We start from the raw sequence: 19,412 nt of genomic DNA, 5'->3' as shown, positions 1-19,412 counted from the left end.
ACAAAATTTGCACCCACAACTGAAAAAAACCTCTAAAATGGAAATGCATACACGTCATATACACATGAGCAAAGAGATTCCAGTTGGCGAGTTGCTGATAAGTACTCCCATACAATAATACGACACTGCACCTTACACGTGTTACTATATTGTTTGTAGTTACTTAATTAATTGAAGATTCAAGCAATTATAATTTGACACGTCGTTTTAAGAATTTGAACTTAATGCAAGTAAAAACTGACGAGCTTATGGCGATTGATTTCTCGTATCAAAAAAATTAGATCAGTCGTCAGAGGTTGGAAGATGAGAAAGCTTGGCTCGAGTATCATCTCAAAACTATCATTGCAGAAGTTCAACTTAGCTCACTCAGAGTCATACGCCGACTACATCGAGAGCGAGTTGATGAGGGAAGGAAGTCTTAAGGAGGACTTGCCATACGGTTTCAAAGATATGGTCGGTGAGGCTAAGTTGTCTTACAGCAAGGAAAACGCTTCGATTCTACCACCACAGGTGGATATGCTACCGGAGGAAGGCTTCGCTCTTCTAGAGTGGAGAAGTTGACTTTGAAAAATCCTTTGCTTGCGTGAATTCTTATCATCTCTGCCTTTACAAATAGTATATGTTGAATTTATTGGAAAAATTGTTGCATTCGTGAGAAATCTTTGTTGGACTAAATAAGTGTAGTGGATGAAACTGAATTCATTCATATCGTATATACAATTTACATATTGGATTTATGCATATCATATATACAACATACCGTATATGCAGATTATCGTATTTACAACAACATATCATATTTGCAATAGCTTACTGTATTTGCACCAATTTATTGTATTTGCACTTGTTGACCGTATTTGTACCAGCTTACCGTATATGCAACAGTTTACCATATTTACACCAGTTTATCGTATTTGCATATACCGATCTTACATATACCGTATATGCAGTATGCAAAACTGTATTCTGTAAAAAAATTTGGCGAAACTGTATTCTAATTTTTCTTCTTGTCTATATAATTTTATTTAAAACATAAATAGAATAACAAAATAATAAAACTATAAATTATATAAACCACACAAATAAATTGCAGATATATACGAACAATGAAGATAAAATCGCAAGAAATAAATAAATAAAAAATGAATTTTCAACCCAAGGCCTGTGCGATCACAGTTTCCTTAAAACAAATCCGCCCCCTTACGGTAAGTGCTTGAGATTTAATTCGAGCATCTGTTTTTCAGGATACAACGATAAAACCAGTGGGATCTGAGCACCACAAATACTACTCCAACAAACTAATCAGTATCTGAACAATATCACCACTAAGACGACGCTGACAGAAATCGAGATTATGTGTGCAACAGACCAACTTCGCGGAGAATGATAATATGTAGACACAGTTTTTCTCCTATATTTCGTGCGTAAGAATTGCTGAAAAATGATATTTAATATAAGTTAAATATGCCCATTAACTCTATGGCAATAAATATTGGAATTATTTCAATTTCTCTGTAGTAATAAAACAAGTAGGATCTGAGCACCACAGATACTACTTCGTGAATTGATTAGTATCCAAACAATATCACCACCAAGTCGATGCTGACAAAAATCAAGAGTATGTATGCAGACAGACCAACTTCACAGAGAATGATAATACGCAAACACGATTTTTCTCCTGTATTTCGTCTGTAAGAATTGTTGGAAAATGAGATTTAATATAAGTTAAATCTGTCAATTGACTCTATGGCAATAAACATTGGAGTTATGCAGGTTATGCCCGCACACAAGTTCAAGGTCCGATGGCTATTTCGGTCTATAATTTGCATCCTTCCTACACGCGCACGTAGAGAGAGCCTCTATACCTATGCTACACATGATCACACCATTTCAATGTGTAGCCATATATAAAGTGGTTCTTGTTTTCATCATTTTCCTATGTGAGATAAACTCATTTTTCACATAAACGGTAAACCATCATCCAATGGTCAACTTTGAGCTCCAGTTTTTCATTCACTCGAGTTTCATTTTTAGCAAGTAAATATATGATTTCGATGTTCTCATAGAGGAGAACACAAATAATTTTGATCTTCCAAATTGGACCAACTGGTCCTATAGAAAATTGTGCCAAAAGTGAGTCATCTACTCATTTTTTCTAACAATCCGCCACAAGAACGGAATTTGAGAGAGACACGAGATCGTGAGACATAAGACTTGGTGATAAAGTTCAACGATTGAAACCTGTATAGGGTAGCCATGTATTACCCTTTTAACATTTCCTTGTGAAAACATATTTACTTTATTAGTTGACCAGTAGATGTGTTGTCCTTGAACTATTTTGCCGTTTATGTAATGATATACTCTACACAGTATTCTTCGCCTTCGTTTAGCCCCCATTTTCTAGAAATGAAAATGGGTGGAATAGTATTTTTTTTTAAAATGAGTGGTTGAAAAAGAAGGAAATTTTTTTTATTTACGTATAATATTATTTTATGGAAGACTGTGTAGATAAAAATAGGAGAGAAAAAAATGGAATATAATATAATGATATTTAATGGGGGCCAAACGGGGGTTTCATAACACAATTCATTTTTCATTATTATGTTCGTTTCGGTCATGAACATGTGCCTGGTTTTGTTAGAGTTCTTAAAAATTAAGCCCCACACAATTCTCTTAGAAGTGGCCCCACTTCTGTCTCACATAGGTAATTTCTTATTACAAGTAACCCGCATTACTTGGCTCCATTTTTTACGCATAAGAATCATTAAAAGCCTATTGCTTATCTTTTATCCTTACGAGCATCACTGTTACATCAGGAGGTAACATCCCCACAGTGATTTTATTAAATCTTTACAATTAGGTTGTCTCTTTGAACCTAGATCTTGGGATCTCCAATCAACTAGGTTGGGTTTCCTTTGTAATAACTTATCTAATATAAGGTTTAAGTCCTATTCATTTCGATGATTTTCCCAACTATCCATCCATTTAACATTTTGGTTAGTGGATCAGTAATATTATCTTTTGACCTTATATAGTCAATAGTGATAACTCCAGTTGAGATTAGTTGTCTTATGGTATTGTGTCTACGACGTATATGTCTAGATTTGCCATTGTACATATTACTCCGTGCCCTTCCTATTATTGGTTGACTGTCACAATATATGCAAATTGCTGGCACAAGTTCTGACCATCTTGGAATATCCTCTAAGAAGTTGGGCAACCATTCGGTTTCTTCACCACATTTATCTAGAGCTATAAACTCAGATTTAATTGTAGATCTGACAATAACTGTTTGCTTAGAGGATTTCTACGATATGGCACCACCTCCCAATGTGAACACAAATCCACTGGTGTACTTTGAGTCTTTTACATAATATATCCAATTACCATCACTGTATCTTTCAATGACCGCTGAATATCTAGTATATGTAGTCCATAGTCACCAGGATATCTTAAGTACTTTAGTACTCTTACTATTCCTTTCCAGTGATCAGTTCCTGGATTACTCGTGTATCAACTCAATCTAATGAGTGTGTAGGTTATATCTAGTCTTGTACAACTCATCAAGTATATTAGATTTTCAATAACTCTCGAGTATTCTACTTGAGAGACATTTTCACCTTTGTTTCTAGATAGATGTTGACTTGTATCTATCGCTGTTCTAGCCAAGTCAGTAGTATCCTTATTAAATTTTTCTAAAATTTTGTCCATATAATGTGGCTGACTTAGAACAAACCCATCTGATATTCTTGAGATTTTGACTCCAAGTATAACATCAGCTAAATCCATATCTTTCATGTTAAATCTAGAATTTAACATATTCTTAGTGGATTCAATCATCTTATTGTCACTAACAACAATAAGCATGTCGTCAACATAAAGACGTAAAATGACATAACCATCTTTAGTGTTTTTGACATAAACACATTTGTTACACTCATTGATTTTAAATCCACTCTCTATCATGACATTATCAAATTTTTCATGCCATTGTTTGGGTACTTGTTTCAAGCCATATAGTGACTTCACCAGTTTATAAACTTTCTTTTCCCGTCTTGGTGATGAAAACCCCTCGGGTTGTTCCATATAAATTTTTTCTTCTAAATCTCCATTTAAAAGGCAGTTTTAACATCCATTTGATGTATTTCAAGATTTTGCAAAGCGGCAATCGTGAGTATCACCCTAATAGATGTTACTCTCGTCACTGATGAATACGTATCAAAGTAATCAAGGCATTCCCTTTATTTGTAACATTTTATTATTAATCTAGCCTTGTACTTTTCGATAGTACCATCTGCTTTCATTTTCATTTTGAAAATCCATTTGTAGCATAGTGGTTTGTTTCCTGGAGGAAGATCCACTAGCTCTCATGTATGATTTTACAGTATGAAATTTATTTTACTTTTAATGGCATCCTTCCATTGAGGTCCTTTCGAGGAATTCACAGTTTCTTGATAACTTTGAGGTTCACTTTCTAGAATATATGTCAGAAAATCAGGACCATACGATTTTCTATCATTTTCCATTTGCTACGTCTAACCTTAGTCTTTTCTATTAGTTTTTCGTCATGACTATTTTCAGTTATGGTCTTATAAGTTCGTTTGAAGGAGCTTGCATCCTCTTTGGACTTGTACGAAAATACATGTTCAAAGAATGAAGCATTTCTTAATTCAAATATCGTATTTTTATGTATGTCTGGGATTTCGTAATTATACACAAGAAATCGATAAGCACTATTATTATGTGCATAGCTAATGAAAATGCAATCTACTGTTTTTGGCCCTATCCTTACCCTCTTTGGTGTTGGAACGACGACTTTAACAAGACACCCTCATACTCGTAAGTATCTTTAGGAATACTTTCTTCCTTTCTATAACTCATAAGTGGTCTTTTCCATTTTCTTTCGAGGCACCTTATTTAAAAGGTAATTTGCTGATAGAACAGCTTCCCCCCACGTATTTTGGGACAACTCGAAACTTACTAGCATTGTATTCATCATTTCCTTTAAAGTACAATCTTGTCGTTCAACAACACCATTTTGTTGAGGTGAATAAGGTGCATTGGCTTTATGTATGATTCCGTGTTGTGCACAAAATTCAGCAAATTGTTAGTAATCTGTCCCGCCTCGCCCTGCCTTGCCTTAGACGGAACCCGGCGGAGTCATGCCCCGTTTCTTTTTTTTCCTCAAATTCACAATTTGAAAACCCTGACATCCAAATTAAGTACTCGAAACAAACAATATCCGAAAATAAATAATTACAAATACAATTACATTGTAACTAAATTTCACTTCTTTATCCAAAAATAAATTTGATATTTTTCCATCTTTATAACTTTATTCATCAGCAGTTTAGAGATTGTAGAAAATGGATCCTGAAAAATGAAAGAAATATTATACTCAATAAATCCTAAAAAATGAAAGAAATATTATCCTCAATATCATCATAATAACTATGATTAAAATTTAAATTATGTGATAAATAAAATTACCTCCTCATCAACATCCTCATCATTCATCTTGAAGCAACTTCCAAAATATGTAGACGGCACAGAATTTGCTATTAATAAAATAAAATAATTAGTAATAAGAAAATTCATAAAAGAAACAATATAAAAAGCAAATGTTTATATACATCATACCGTGAATATCGGCCCATAACCAATCTCGAGCACACATTAAAGCCTCCAAAGTTTTGGGGTGAAGTCTATTTCTGTATGGACTAAGAAATCTACAACTAGTACTGAAAGTAGGTTCGGATGCCACAGTAGATAGCGGGATGGCCAAAATATCTTTTGCAATTCGAGATAAAGTTGGATATTTGATTGAATTCACTTTCCACCAAGTCAATATATCAAAATCATCTGACCGAGGCAATATAGGCTCATCCAAAAAAGTATCAAGCTCGATTTTCACACTACTAGGAGCTTCAACATTAGAAACAAATTTAAAAAAATCCACCATGCGATCTGATTTATTAAATGTTATACTATACCTCATGATTCGACTCTGTAATTTCCAAGCATCATCTATGAAATGAGTAGTGATAACCATGAATCCTCTCTTTTGATTAGAAGAGGTCCACATGTCAGTAGTGATCGAAATTCGACTCTCAATCTTTTCAAGTGCAATCATATTTTTGGTTTTCTCGTATTCATAGATTTTCAAAATGTTTTTGGAGAGATGGCTGAGTGGTTGATGGCCCCGGTCACCTGCTTGCTCAAGGCTATGAAAAAGAGCATGGTCCATATTATGTCGAGACGTCACGTTCAGTCCGGTTGCTCAAAATGGTACCATTCGCTCTTCAAAGTGTTGCGAGAAGAAACCTTAAACAATGGTTGTAGGTCATGTAAGAACTCTCGAAATCCAATGTGATCGACCATAGACAAAGGAAACTCATGCAAAATCACCATTTTCGAAAGACTATATCTACACCTATCTGGATCGAAAGAGTAAGTACCCATTGTGACCTTGCCACTCATGTCATCCTTTTTGAAATTTAATATTGCTTGGTAAGTATTATCCTTATAACAGAATACACATATCTTCAAATGATCATGTAAATGCTTTGTACCATTTTTTGTTTCACCCCCTAATTATTTCTTGCAATGATTGCATATAGCCTTCCATTTCTCACTAATTTTCTGTCTTTTGTAGTGCTCCCACACAGTTGAAGTCAATTTCCTCTTTCCAAATGATATTTCTCCAATATCATGCTCCTCGTCACTTAGGTTTATTGTCCTTTCATCCGCATTTGGTAACAGTTCAACTGGATCTTCTTGCGAGACATTGCTCTCCGGTACATCGGTCATGTTATCTTCCTCGCGTATTGGTCCTAATCCAATAATTCCAGCACTACTTGGGCCTGTGCAAATAACAAACGACATCAAACAAATCGAATTTTCTACAAAGAACAATAATAAAAAATACAAAGAACTAGCCAAGTAAGCCAAGATCCTGTAAAGTTTCACTTACCAGAAAATAAACATTCACAGGCACTGCAAAGTTACCTATAAATGCACCAAAATCGAATTGTGATATCGATATCTGATTATACCTAGAATACTCGTTACGGAAGAAGTAGAGCGAATTGTGATACCTTTTTAGTCATTCATAAACAAAATACTCTTTTCCTCTACTAGTCTAGATACTGCGTTGTGACATCGATTCAAAAAGTCTTGGCGGATGATATAGAAACTTATCATCACTCAAAAGCATGAAATAATTTTACCAATCCATATAACGACTTGTAATATACCGAAAAAACAATCTCAGAGCATCTTGATTGAGTCCGAATTACATATCTATTCTATGAAAATTACAAGGTTCCTTACTATCCATCCCAACAAGTTTACACATCCTCAAATATTTAGCCAAGGATTCTAATTCACAATCAAAATCTTAGCCAACAACCCACTGTTCTGTTTGTATTTAAAGTTTAGGAATTGACCAATTATCAAATGCCAATGCATATGATGACTAGTCGAAGAATTAGGCTTTGGGTTGAATGACGATGACCCCTTCCAAGCACAAAGTGAACATACCACAATTGAGAACAAACAGATATTGATTCTTTCAACAGGAAAATATTATGGAAATATATTATGCATGTCTGTTCGGTTATATTATGGACAAAATCTTACACTTTAAGCACAATTTAGGAAATATCTGCATTATGTAACAACATGAAAATCCCATAACTGTTCAGTTATTCCTAAGAATTTGCTCTTCCTATCTTCCGGAAACAAGATTGAAATTTCCTTTTCATAGTCCAAGAAGAAAAAACTAAAATTGATCAAATACATGTTATATGATGCATACTCGTAAATCAAATACATGCTCAAGCTCTACAATCACCCTGCCTCTTATTTGAGTCGAATGCACTCAAATTGAACAAATACATAATTATATGACGCATACTCATGTGAAATTCACATGAACATGCTAGATGCTAGAATCACAAATATGTGTGTGCGTGTAGAAGCTTGCACGAGTAAATCGTTTCCCATGTATTTTTAGGTTTTTATACTAAGAAGAGTTGATGAGAATCTTGAACTAAAAGCATTAAACATGTTCCATTATAATGCAAATCTCTACAAACACATCTCTTCGACATATACAAATGCACTTAGACACAATTCAATTGACAAATGCACGACCCAACAATGCATGCATACATACATACATGAATTTAACGTGCAAACACTACAACAAATGAATCTTGCAAATATTTTTCATGATTTTTGACAAAGATCGAGAGTTGTACTCAATCTTTTGACACCTCGACACATGAGCCTCCAACAAATCATGAGAATATCCAAAGAGAACATGTAGAAGACAGTAATCAAAAGGATTCATTGAAAAAAAAAACCAATAGTTAGAAGATAGAGCAGAATGAATAACAATTACTTTATTCACAATCCCATATCATTAACTTCAAATCTGAGTCCAATTAAGACAAAACATAAAATGACGAATTAAAAGGAGAAACACAGTAAAATAATCAATTTTTTTCTTTTAGCAATGAATCGTTTCTTTAACCTGCATGCACCATGCAGTGAGATTGGCAACTCGTAAATCAGATTTTGGGAAGCCGTCAATGGAGGTTCGAAATTGATTGCGGGTTAGGGTTTGGCTTTGCAATTTGGGTCGTGGATAATCGTTCTTGCGTTTTCAGCTTTTGTATTTGTGGAAAGGCTCGAAATTGATTTGGTCGTTGGCAGAGACGAGAGGAGAGGAAAAGGAGTAGAAAGAGAAAAGATTAGGACAACCCACTGAACCCAGCGTCCCAGCCCTTTTGTAAATTGTAATATATAAATATATTTTTATTTTATTTTTTTTATTATTATTTTTTTCATTGGACGGGTTCGGGGCGGGGTTGCCCGCGCCATCTCATCAACCCATCGGGGCGGGACGTGGTGACTTGCCATCACTATAAATGGTGCTTCATACTCACCATCTAGATCGTTTCTTAACACCTTAATTTTCTTATTAAGTTGAGTTTCAACCTCATTCTTATAGAGAATAAATTTCTCTATGGTTTTATCTTTACTTTTTAGCAAATATATATAACAGTATTTGGTGCTATCATCGACAAAAGTAATAAAATACTCGTTGTCACCTCTTGTTTATACAAATTTTAAGTCACATACGTCACTGTAAATTAAATCAAGTGGTTTTGTGTTCCGTTCAATTGATTTAAACGATGACCTTGTCAATTTTGTCTCAGCACAAGTTTCACACTTATGTTTGGAATCAATATAGAACTCGGGTATGCAATTCAAGTTAACTAATCTTCGTTAAAGTATCATAGTTAACATGTCCTTGTCTACCGTGCCATAAATTGGAATACTCAAGCAAATAAGTAGAAGAGTCTGCTTTATTCATTTTTGGTTTAACAACCATTATATTAAATTTAAACATAACATCGAAAACATAAACTTTACGGACAAACATTCTATTTTTTGACAAAACAACTTTGTCTAACTCGGATACAATGCAAAAACCATGCTTATTCAAAAGGGACCCGGACACTAAGTTCTTGTGAATTTTCGGCACATATAGCACGTTGTTAAGAGTCAGCTTATTTCCCGAGTAATCTTCAGAACCACTTTTCCTTCACCCTTAATTTCAGAAGTTGCTGAATTTCCCATAAACAATTTCTCCCCATTCTCAATTATTTCCAACGCAACAAACAGCTCTTTATCATAGCACACATGCCTCATAGCACCGGTGTCAATCCACCACTCTTTAGGGTTTGAACCCACCATATTCCAAAAATGACGGCAGAGAGATTCAGCTCTGACATATCTTGTGCCATGTAGTCAACCATATTTGCTTCTTTCTTCTTCTTTGACAATTTGCACTCCGAAAATTTGTGGCCTACTTTTTCACAATTGAAGCAATTCCCTTAAAAAAATTTCTTAGAAATTCCATATTTCGGTCATTGCTTGGTCATTTTGCCACCGGTTGGTCTAGACTTGTTTTTGTAGGTCTTACTACTTTGACCATGCTCTACAACATTGGCTTTAGCCACAACAGGATTGAACTACTTCTTTTCAAAACTTTTGTTGTCTTCTTCAATTCGAAATCTAACAATTAGTTTTTCGACGTTCATTTCCTTTCGTTTGTACTTCAAATAATTTTTGAAATCTTTCTACACGGGGGCAATTTTTCAATAATTATAACCACTTGAAAAGTTTCACTCAAAATATCCTTTCGGCATGAGTTTCGTGAAGAATCACTTGGAGTTTTTACACTTGACTAATAATTGTTTTGGAGTCCACCATTTTATACCATAGTTGCAACAATTTACCGTATTTGCACAAACATACTATATATGCAAAAGTTTACTGTATTTTCACTTACCGATCTTACATATACCGTATATGCAATATGCAAAACTGTATTCTGTAAAAAAGTTTGGAGAAACTGTATTCCCGTTTTCTTCTTGTTAATCTGATTTTATTTGAAACATAAATAGAACGACAAAATAATAAAATTACAAATTATATGAAGTACACAAATAAATTGCAGAAATATATGAACAATGAAGATAAAATCGCAGGAAATAAATAAATATGAAATGAATTTTAAACCCGAGGCATGTAAGAGCACAGTTTCCTTAAAACAAATTCGACCTCTCACCGTAAGTGCTTGAAAATTAATTCGAGCGTCTGTTTTCAAGGATACAACGATAAAACCAATAGGATATAAGCATCACAAATACTACTCTGACAAACTGATTAGTATCTGAACAATATCACCACTAAGACGACGCTGACAGAAATCGAGATTATGTTTGTAGACAGACCAACTTCGCCGAGAATGATAATATGCAGACACAATTTTTCTCCTGTATTTCGTGTGTAAGAATTGCTGAAAAATGAGATTTAATATAAGTTAAATATGCCCATTAACTCTATCACAATAAATATTGGAATTATTTCAGTTTCTGCAGTAACCATTGGAGTTTTAGAAGTTTCAGAAACTCAAAAGTCAATTGGAGAAAACAAAAAAAATTGCAAAACGTGGATACTCCAAATGGGTTAATTTTTGCTCTGTTCGGTCTGACATTCGTGTACGCAGGTTGCGCCCACACATAAGTTCAAGGTCCGAAAGCTATTTCGATCCGTGATTTGCACCCCCTGTGCGTGCACTTGGAGAGAATCTCTATGCTACACATGATTACACCCTTTTAATGTGTAGCCATATATAAAGTGGTTCTTGCTTTCATAATTTTCCTATGTGGGATAAACTCATTTTTCGTACATAAACCATCTTTTAATGGTCAACTTTGAGCTCCAATTTTTCTTTTACCCGAACTTCATTTTTGGCAAGTAAATATATGATTTCGATATTCTCATGGGGGGAACACGAATCAATTTTGATCTTCCAGATTAGACCAACGGGTCTCACCGAAAATTGTGCTAAAAATAAGCCATTTACTCATTTTTTTCCAACAACCTTTGTGCTAAACTCTGCAGGCAAAATGCAATTCGGCTGGAAGAGAAGGAGATGTTGAAAGAAATAATTGATGAAGCTGATGAATACAAAGCAAAACATTATAAGAAATGGAATATCATATGTGAGAATAGCAGAGCTTTCAACAGGAAGAAGGAGAAGGTTAAATTTATGAATTTAATAAATTCTTCAACGATCAATTATTGAGTCCATAAAGATTTTACACTATATTGATTGAGCATGTAAACTAAGAGCCAGTTTGGCATGGGTATTGAAAATTCAAAGATTAAGAAATTGTTTTTGAACGTGTTTAGATAATTTTTTTGAAAGGTCTGTCTGATCAGAAGTGCTTTTAAAAAATTAGTGTAAGGTAGCCTGTTCAGGCTTCTCTTCCATAGGAATTAGAAGCGAAAGTAAAAGTATTGTCAAATTGGCCCAAAATTTCGCTCATGAAATCAAGATTTGTTACCAATTAATTTTGGAGTCGACTACCTTAATCCGCTTTCGCAAATCTAATTGATTCATTGCAACTTGCAAGATGTAAAATAATTAGATCCATAGCAACTAGTAACTACTACTAGTCATTTTAGTTTTGATCTACCCATGTTCTAGCAAGACAGTTTCACTCTTGTGAATGTGGACTTTTTTGTGTTTACGTAAAGTATGTCCTAACCATTTTACTCGTGATAAGTCAACTCCACTTCCACTTGTACACATTGATTGTCATTTTATTTTTAGTACAACAAGACATAACGTCAATCTCTTAGCAAACATTGAACCACCTCATCCAGTCTAACGCTCAAGCATAACAGAAGAGATACGTTTAATTATATATTTTTTGTCTTTGACACACCCTTTACGTGCATGCTAGATTCGATTTTTATCAAACGTTTGACGCATGGAGAATGTTCATAAAATGGATAAGGGTGATTAGAGTTAGATTCGGGTGTTTATTTGTTCTTAATCTATGTTGAATCACTTTATCTAAAAATTTAAATGGATAAGGAGAGACTTATAGCGGCAATATGCATGTTTATTGAAGCTAAATTTGTAATTCGACTTGTGTTCTGCAGTTTGCTTTGGAAAGCAGAGAAAAATTCCATGAAGAGGCCAACAAAACATACTGGAAATCAATTGCTGAACTTATACCAAATGAAGTTCCGGCCATTGAGAAGAAAGGTAAAAAGGTTAAAAAGAAAAGCAGCCTTCCATTGTTGTGGTTCGAGGCCTTAAGCCTGGCAACTGGCAAGCCAACTGATCTTTCCAGGATGCGTCAAGTACTCGTCAAACTCAAACACAAACTCGCTCGCCGCCGCCATCCGAACTCAAACCTGGAAAAGAGGCTAAAACCGCCGAGTCTGCTAAACCTCCAACTGTGTCCAAGCCCGAAAGGTGTTGCAAAATGAAAATTAGTGGAGATGAATTTGGGTAGATAGACATCAAATTTAGGCATATTCTTGGAACGTGTCTTGCAAATTTCATGGAGTTCTTGTAAGATAACTCTCGTCATTTGGTGTGCAAGTAAAGACAATAGTTTGTTCTGTTTGTTGCTTTCGTTATCTGAGATGTTAATTCTCTCTTGTTAATGAAACATTTATTTTTGCTTAATGTCCACAGTCTTTTTTTCTTCTCTATCTTTCTAGTCTTTTCTTTTTTTCTCATTGTTCCCTTCTGCCTCGTCACTATGGAAAAAGAACATAGTACGATAGACCAAACGACATTTTACATAAACTTTTGTGGATTATAATGTCAATATTGCATTTCAAACTTGCATTGAAAGCTCATTTAGTAGTGTTTCTGCTTTTACTTCTCCCTTGAGGAAGCTATTTTAAGTCTCTTCTTTTAAAAGTTTCTTTAACCAAACAAAACATTATTAAACACATTCAAAAGTAGTTTTCAATTATCGAAAGCAATTTTTTGCTTTTCAAAAACATTGCAAAACGAGCCCTTAATGAATAACCTATTCAAAAAATTGAACGTAGAGAACAAAGTATACACTTAATTAACATTGAAGTTAAGAACCAAAGTTAACAATGATCTTGCATCGTATTAGAGACATAGCATTTGGCTAATTCCATCCCAATTATTACCAATTTAGTGTATCATCAAGATATTAATATAACAATTATAAAAATTAAGAAAGATCTAAAACTTGTTTAAAAGATTGTAAATGATTAGATATTACATAGGGTGTATCCTCTAGGAATCATCTCTGCGATACTTTGATAACTATCTAACGGGGTTGATGTCAATAAAGGAATAGCTCATTGTTTCCGTTTACTTAGTAGAGAAGACGATATATGCAAATTACCATCGTCCGATCTTTGCCAAGTCTATGGCCTGCTGGCTCCCAGTTCCATTAAAGCAATCATTTAGGACATCATCTTTTGATTGTATAGTCACAACTTGTTTCATATTGGGCGTTCTTTGAGAAGCTGCTTGTATACAAAGGAGTGAAAAAGTACTTTAATTGATCCCCTAGAATTTCTACGAGATCTCGATCAATAATCCATTATGTAGATGCTACCAAAAAATTATGATCACATAAGCGTGACAATGAGAAGATTGGGACCCTTCAATGTAACTATGCCTTATAAAAGTATTTTAAAATTGTCGTAAAAAAATGAAATCATGAAGGCTACATAATCATCCTTATTAAAAAATATATGTTTGAGTTTGGCAAAAGACAAATTTACCATTAACTTTTGAACTAGTATTCCGCTTTCTAGCTCTGGTATCCGATTGTAGAACATGCATAAATTGCCTTAAACAAGAAACCAAAATTCAAGAACCTTAAAACTACAAATCCACCCGAGTGGTTGGGTAAGTGGACTGCCTCCCCCCCAAAAAAAAATTTCTACTAATTAGTGTTTGAGAATAAGAATAAGAGAAGAAATAGAGATAGATACGACGAATGTAAGTTGTCTATTATTATTATAAAACCAGCATCTTCTCAACTTTTCAAACGAAACAAAGAAAATGGTTCTTAGAAAAGAACTAAGCCCTTGTCTGAGCACAACAATTCTTACAAGATTTTAAGAATAATTTGGTAGATTGGAAAAATACTTAGATCGCCATGCAGTCGTCATTATTGACTCAGCACCAAGAAAATTCTTTGAAATTTCTCTCTCAAATACAATGAAATGAATGTCAAAAGGGTACAAAGGTAATTTTGCTTGGTTTGGTCAATAAATGCAGCAGCCTTTTTACTATATAACGGGCAGAATTTTGCTAAAAATCTGCTGAAAATGGCTTCCAGACATGAGCCAAGAAACATAATTGATAAATGAAACTAGTTGTGTAATATAACCCAAGGAATCTTTTCAGTTTGTGAATTTTAAGTACCCACAAGTCCTATCTTACAACATGGTATCCCACAATATATTGCAAAGGGTCATTGATAAAAAAGCACAATCCAAATGCAATACTACGATAACTTAGTTGTTTTCTTCACGAATGCATTGCACATCCCACCATCATCTAGATCAAGATTCCAGGATAGTCGAGACTCAACAATATTTCGTGTTTTAGCGATCATTGGCTGCCAGCTTCATTGTGTTCATCTTCAACTCCATTGAGAAAGTAGGCATTGTTATTTATGCTAAGCTCAGAACTATCGCTGTTTGTGGCAAAAGGAGACTCTGACACCCCGACTGTACTGCTGTTAGCAGAGCTTGATTGAACACCATAGTTAGACGAAGCTGAAATGCTAGTTAAAACTGGGCGTAAATTGTTGTGAACGCTTCGTGTAATATCCTGTCCAAAATAACTGATTAGTGATTTATGACATTACAAAAGATTTGATACTAGGAAATACTAGATAGGACTAAACAAAATAACGGACAACATTTACTTCCTTTTCTTCATAAACATTGTGTAATACTATCTAGTCCATCGTACCAAAACAAACCAAAACTGTTTAACCATTAACCCCACGCTTGCCAGATCACGTCATTTCACGCATCATATGCACCTAGTGCTTGTAGAACTTGTAACTTATTTACTTTCTAAACAACGATATATATTGAATAATGTTAACATGGTGAAATGTGAAGGATACGAACCATATGCCTTATTGCCATGTCCAACGACTTCTTGGAGAGTGATCTTCCAAAGCCTGAATTCTCATGGGACGATTTTCTGGGGTTGTCATGAGACACATGTTCGTCTTGTTTGGGTGGAACTAGTTTCCTCATGTTCACCACTCTTTCAACCATCTTTGTACCAATCAATACAGGGTTCACATCATCTCCATCATTGTTATGTCCTCGAATTTTAGATAGTATAGAGCTACCATTTTTATTAGCAGTACCATTTGGAGCACGTACTCTGGCTGGAGAGCACGATTTTCGTCTTGGTTTTCCATTGGAACTTGAGTGAACTAAAGAGGACTGAGTGGCCGGTGCGCTTGGTCGTCCCCTTGAGGTAGAAGAAGGCCTTTTATGCATCAATGCTCTAATATTTTGAGGAGTATCATTTGACACACCAAGCATCCCTGAGGATATTGACGGCCTAGTTTTCACCGTTGGAGAAATTCCACGTGATGGCACTGGATTCTTTGTGAGGTCCACTTTTATCCCTGATGAAGATCGATCAGAAGCAGATATGCCAGGTGGGGTTGACGGAGTTGACATTTTACGGGTCGGTGTAGCAGATCTCGACCCAGGTTTTGATGTGATCATTATTGTGGGTCGGGCAGATGGGGTTGAAGATCGTTTGGCAGCAGTTTTCGTTAGGGTTGAGGATCTCACGATAGGAGCCATGTTTTTCGGAGAAGGCAATGTGGCTCTTGATGTAGGAGTTGAAGGACGTGAAGGCTTCAATTTCGCAGGCAAAGTTGGCCTTCGAGTTGGCGTTGCTTGTCTTGAAGTTGATTTTTGGTTACCTGAAGATACAGGCCTTCTATTCACAGAAGCAGAAGCTGATTTTTCAGCAGAGTTTTCTGGCTGCAACACATATTAAATAAAAATATAAAGCAGAATGTGTTTTTGAGTCTACTGATGAACAATAAGCAGGAAAAATGTCAATTTATGTCGCAGAGTCGCACTACATTACACCAATTTTCAAAGTAACGAGAAATAAAAATAAAAATTCTAAGGCAATATACTTGCCTTGGATTTTACAGGACTCCCAAAGTCTGGAAGTTCAGTCAGACTCACCACGAGATCCTGCACTCCTACCTCAAGCGAAGGGAGTAATGACATATCAGGTGGTGTAAGAAGCCTGAGAAAACGATTTGGAATTGTCATCACAATATAAAAAAGCTGTCTCTCATAGGACAACTAAAGTTTGACAACCTTGTACTGTAAGCTGGTTTCATAGTCTTTAACAGTCTGGACACAAGTAGAAAAGTGATATACCACAACAGACAACTACATATCGAATTCTAAGTCACGAGGGCTGCAATGAATTATTGTTTCTGCAAAAATCACTCCCCGGAAATTGAAAACAATTTTTTTTTGTTTAGCGTTGTTCTGTTGTAGAGGATCGGCTTCTTATATCATGGTTAGGCTACATCCACTGTTTATGCTGTTTGTTTTTTAAGTCAGAAATTATACCGCTTCAAAAGACTGGCGTGATTACACGTCCTTAAAATTATGAGCTGCAATGGGATTGTTGGTAAAGTTCTATTATTCTAGAGGAACTGGTGCATATTTATTCTCTTGTAGCTACAGAAATTTTGTGAATCCTAACTTAAGAAACATGTCATGTAAAAAACCCGAGTCTGGAGAACATTCATATTATCAAGTACTTTTTAGGGACTGAATTCTCTATCAACAAATAGCAAAGCACACAAATTCCATAAATGATTGCAAAACACAATGCATCATCAAACAGAAAGTTAATGCAAGTGTTTCAACTGTACCAATCATTTCCACTTCTGTCAATCTCCGAATTAAGGAAATTATCATCAGGCATCGAACCTGCAAATTCCTCTAGTCTGTCAATACAAATTCAAGCAGAATAATAACAAGAAAACGCATAAATCTGGATCCAATTTGAGTATGATAACGCAAAAGAACTTGACAATTTAACCGGTAAATGTGATATGACACACACTCATTGTACTGTCTAGTCCAGTATATGGAACATGCTCGGACAAAACTCAGACCATAGACCATGAAATTAAGACAAAAAGTACCTGTTGAGTGATTAAACTCAATAGAATCATGAACAAGAAGATCATTCTTCTCCTTTTCGCAATTTTTCATCCCCAAGAAAATAGCCAGATCTTCATCTACTTGCCTCATTACCATTCCAAGATCCCTATTTTGAGGCCTAAAATGAACAGAAGCCTGCATTGGCAAATCAAAATATCAATGCTAATAGTCCCAAAATCTAATTTGATGAAAAAATTATTACAGAAACCAGAAAAAGTAAGGCATAATCAAGAAACTCATTTTTTACAACAAAACAACAAGCAGATTCCACTGGATCTAAATCAAAAGCAAGAATATAATGGCAAGTGTCCCCTCCACCCCACCAGATGCTAAAAGTTCTTTATATATAATCAAAATTTTCAGCTGATTTTACAAGAACACACTCAAAAACATCAAAAACCATGACTTGAATTTGTACCCACCTGACTTGAAAGTAAACACACGCACACAGAGTAGATTATAAACAGAGAGAGTTCGTGTATGTGAATACATAGAAAGATCAAATACTTACAGCCATTGTTATTAAAAAGAGAATCCAAGAAAATGGTTTTAACAGGCCGACAGCGGCAGTTTATCTTTGTATTATTTTAGTATGTCTCAAGAACTATAATGTCTATACACGGACAGATAAGAACCCGAGAAATATGGGAGGGAAACAAGAAAGGAAGTTCATGAACCAAGGAGTCTTTTTTTGGATTCCTTTGATAAGGATCTCACTGTGTCCTTGTTTATGGGTTGGGGTGCCGTGGGGTGGGTGAAGAAGACAACGCAACAATCTGAGGATTTGAAATCAAAGTTTGATTTTGAGCTGTAATTGTCTAATATATAAAAGTTGATTTAGAAGCATGAACAAGGATCGAGAATGCTATTTTTTAAAACGGTAATGCTACCGGTACATTGGGGGTATCGGAGCGTGTACCTAATGGACACGCGACGACCCCCCATTGGACAAAGTGCATGTGGGACAGGCGCTTCCTCCAATCGGGGGTCGCTGCGTGTCCATTAGGTACACGCTTCGGTATCCCCGGAAGTACCACAAGTTTAATTCTTTTTAAAATGCTTTTGATGGGTAACTTTTGGCTTTTGCAGTTTTATTTTGCTTTCAAAATCATTGGCTTTTGATTAATGGTGTGTTCATTTTGTTTAGTACTAAGTAATAGGATCTTATCTTTGCTTTGAGTCTTTGACTGAAAATGATACATTTCAAAACTATAAACCAACAATTTATAGAAATTACTCACCTATTTTGTGAATGATGCCATTCAGCTTTGTTTCGACTGTCAATAAATTTTAACATTTGTCTAAATAATCATTCTAATTTCGATGATATTTCAATTTGTCGCCTTATCTCCATATAATGAGTTGTCGACTTGGCAAATAAAATTGTCGACTTGGCAAATAAAATTGTCGATTTCTCCAATGATCCCAAGTGACTGATAAGATTGGGGAACGACTTTGAAAATATGATAACTATTTGAAAACATTTTAATATTCAATGATGATTAGAAAATAACCTTAAAAGTCTTTTGGTTTTTGAAATATTTTACCCATATTTATGTCATGTTTTCATATTCCAACATAGTTGGTAGTTTTGCCTTCAACAACTACAAAGAAAGAGAGAGATATTTGTAGTTTGAACTTCGAATATTTTTCTTGCAATTAAATTTGATAATGGATAATAGTTTCTCTTTAAATTCATTGTATGCTTTGATTTGTTAAATTTATAAATAGAAATAGCAAAAGGAATAGTAGTAGTTCCCCAAAATATGTAAATAATAACGAGTTGTAGT

The 19,412-nt window shown here is 34.9% G+C and overlaps 2 protein-coding genes across 3 annotated transcripts; one reads left to right on the top strand and one right to left on the bottom strand.

Annotated features, from left to right (window-relative positions):
• The first annotated feature begins 303 nt into the window (after positions 1-303).
• Positions 304-12,867, top strand: LOC111408638 (clathrin light chain 2-like). The gene is made up of 3 exons (XM_023038379.1): positions 304-555; positions 11,483-11,623; positions 12,535-12,867. The coding sequence occupies exons 1-3, from the start codon at positions 304-306 to the stop codon at positions 12,865-12,867; spliced, it is 726 nt and encodes a 241-aa protein (XP_022894147.1).
• A 1,774-nt stretch (positions 12,868-14,641) lies between these two features.
• Positions 14,642-18,479, bottom strand: LOC111408113 (mucin-5AC-like). Of its 2 annotated transcripts, none has more exons than XM_023037904.1 (6): positions 18,134-18,479; positions 17,604-17,757; positions 17,328-17,385; positions 16,573-16,684; positions 15,526-16,407; positions 14,642-15,217 (listed from the first exon to the last, which is right to left on the bottom strand). In XM_023037904.1, exons 1-6 carry the CDS (start codon positions 18,137-18,139, stop codon positions 14,996-14,998), a joined length of 1,434 nt encoding a protein of 477 aa, XP_022893672.1. In that variant the 5' UTR covers positions 18,140-18,479; the 3' UTR covers positions 14,642-14,995. The 2 variants fall into 2 exon arrangements, with proteins under 2 accessions (XP_022893672.1, XP_022893673.1); XM_023037905.1 differs by lacking the exon at positions 18,134-18,479 and adding an exon at positions 17,870-18,019.
• Between the last annotated feature and the right edge of the window lie 933 nt (positions 18,480-19,412).

This window comes from Olea europaea, chromosome 13 (genome assembly GCF_002742605.1).
Source record: "Olea europaea var. sylvestris chromosome 13, O_europaea_v1, whole genome shotgun sequence".
Taxonomy (NCBI): Eukaryota; Viridiplantae; Streptophyta; class Magnoliopsida; order Lamiales; family Oleaceae; genus Olea; species Olea europaea.
The sequence above is the reverse complement of the archived record's forward strand: the minus strand, read 5'-3'. Positions and strand labels throughout refer to the sequence as shown.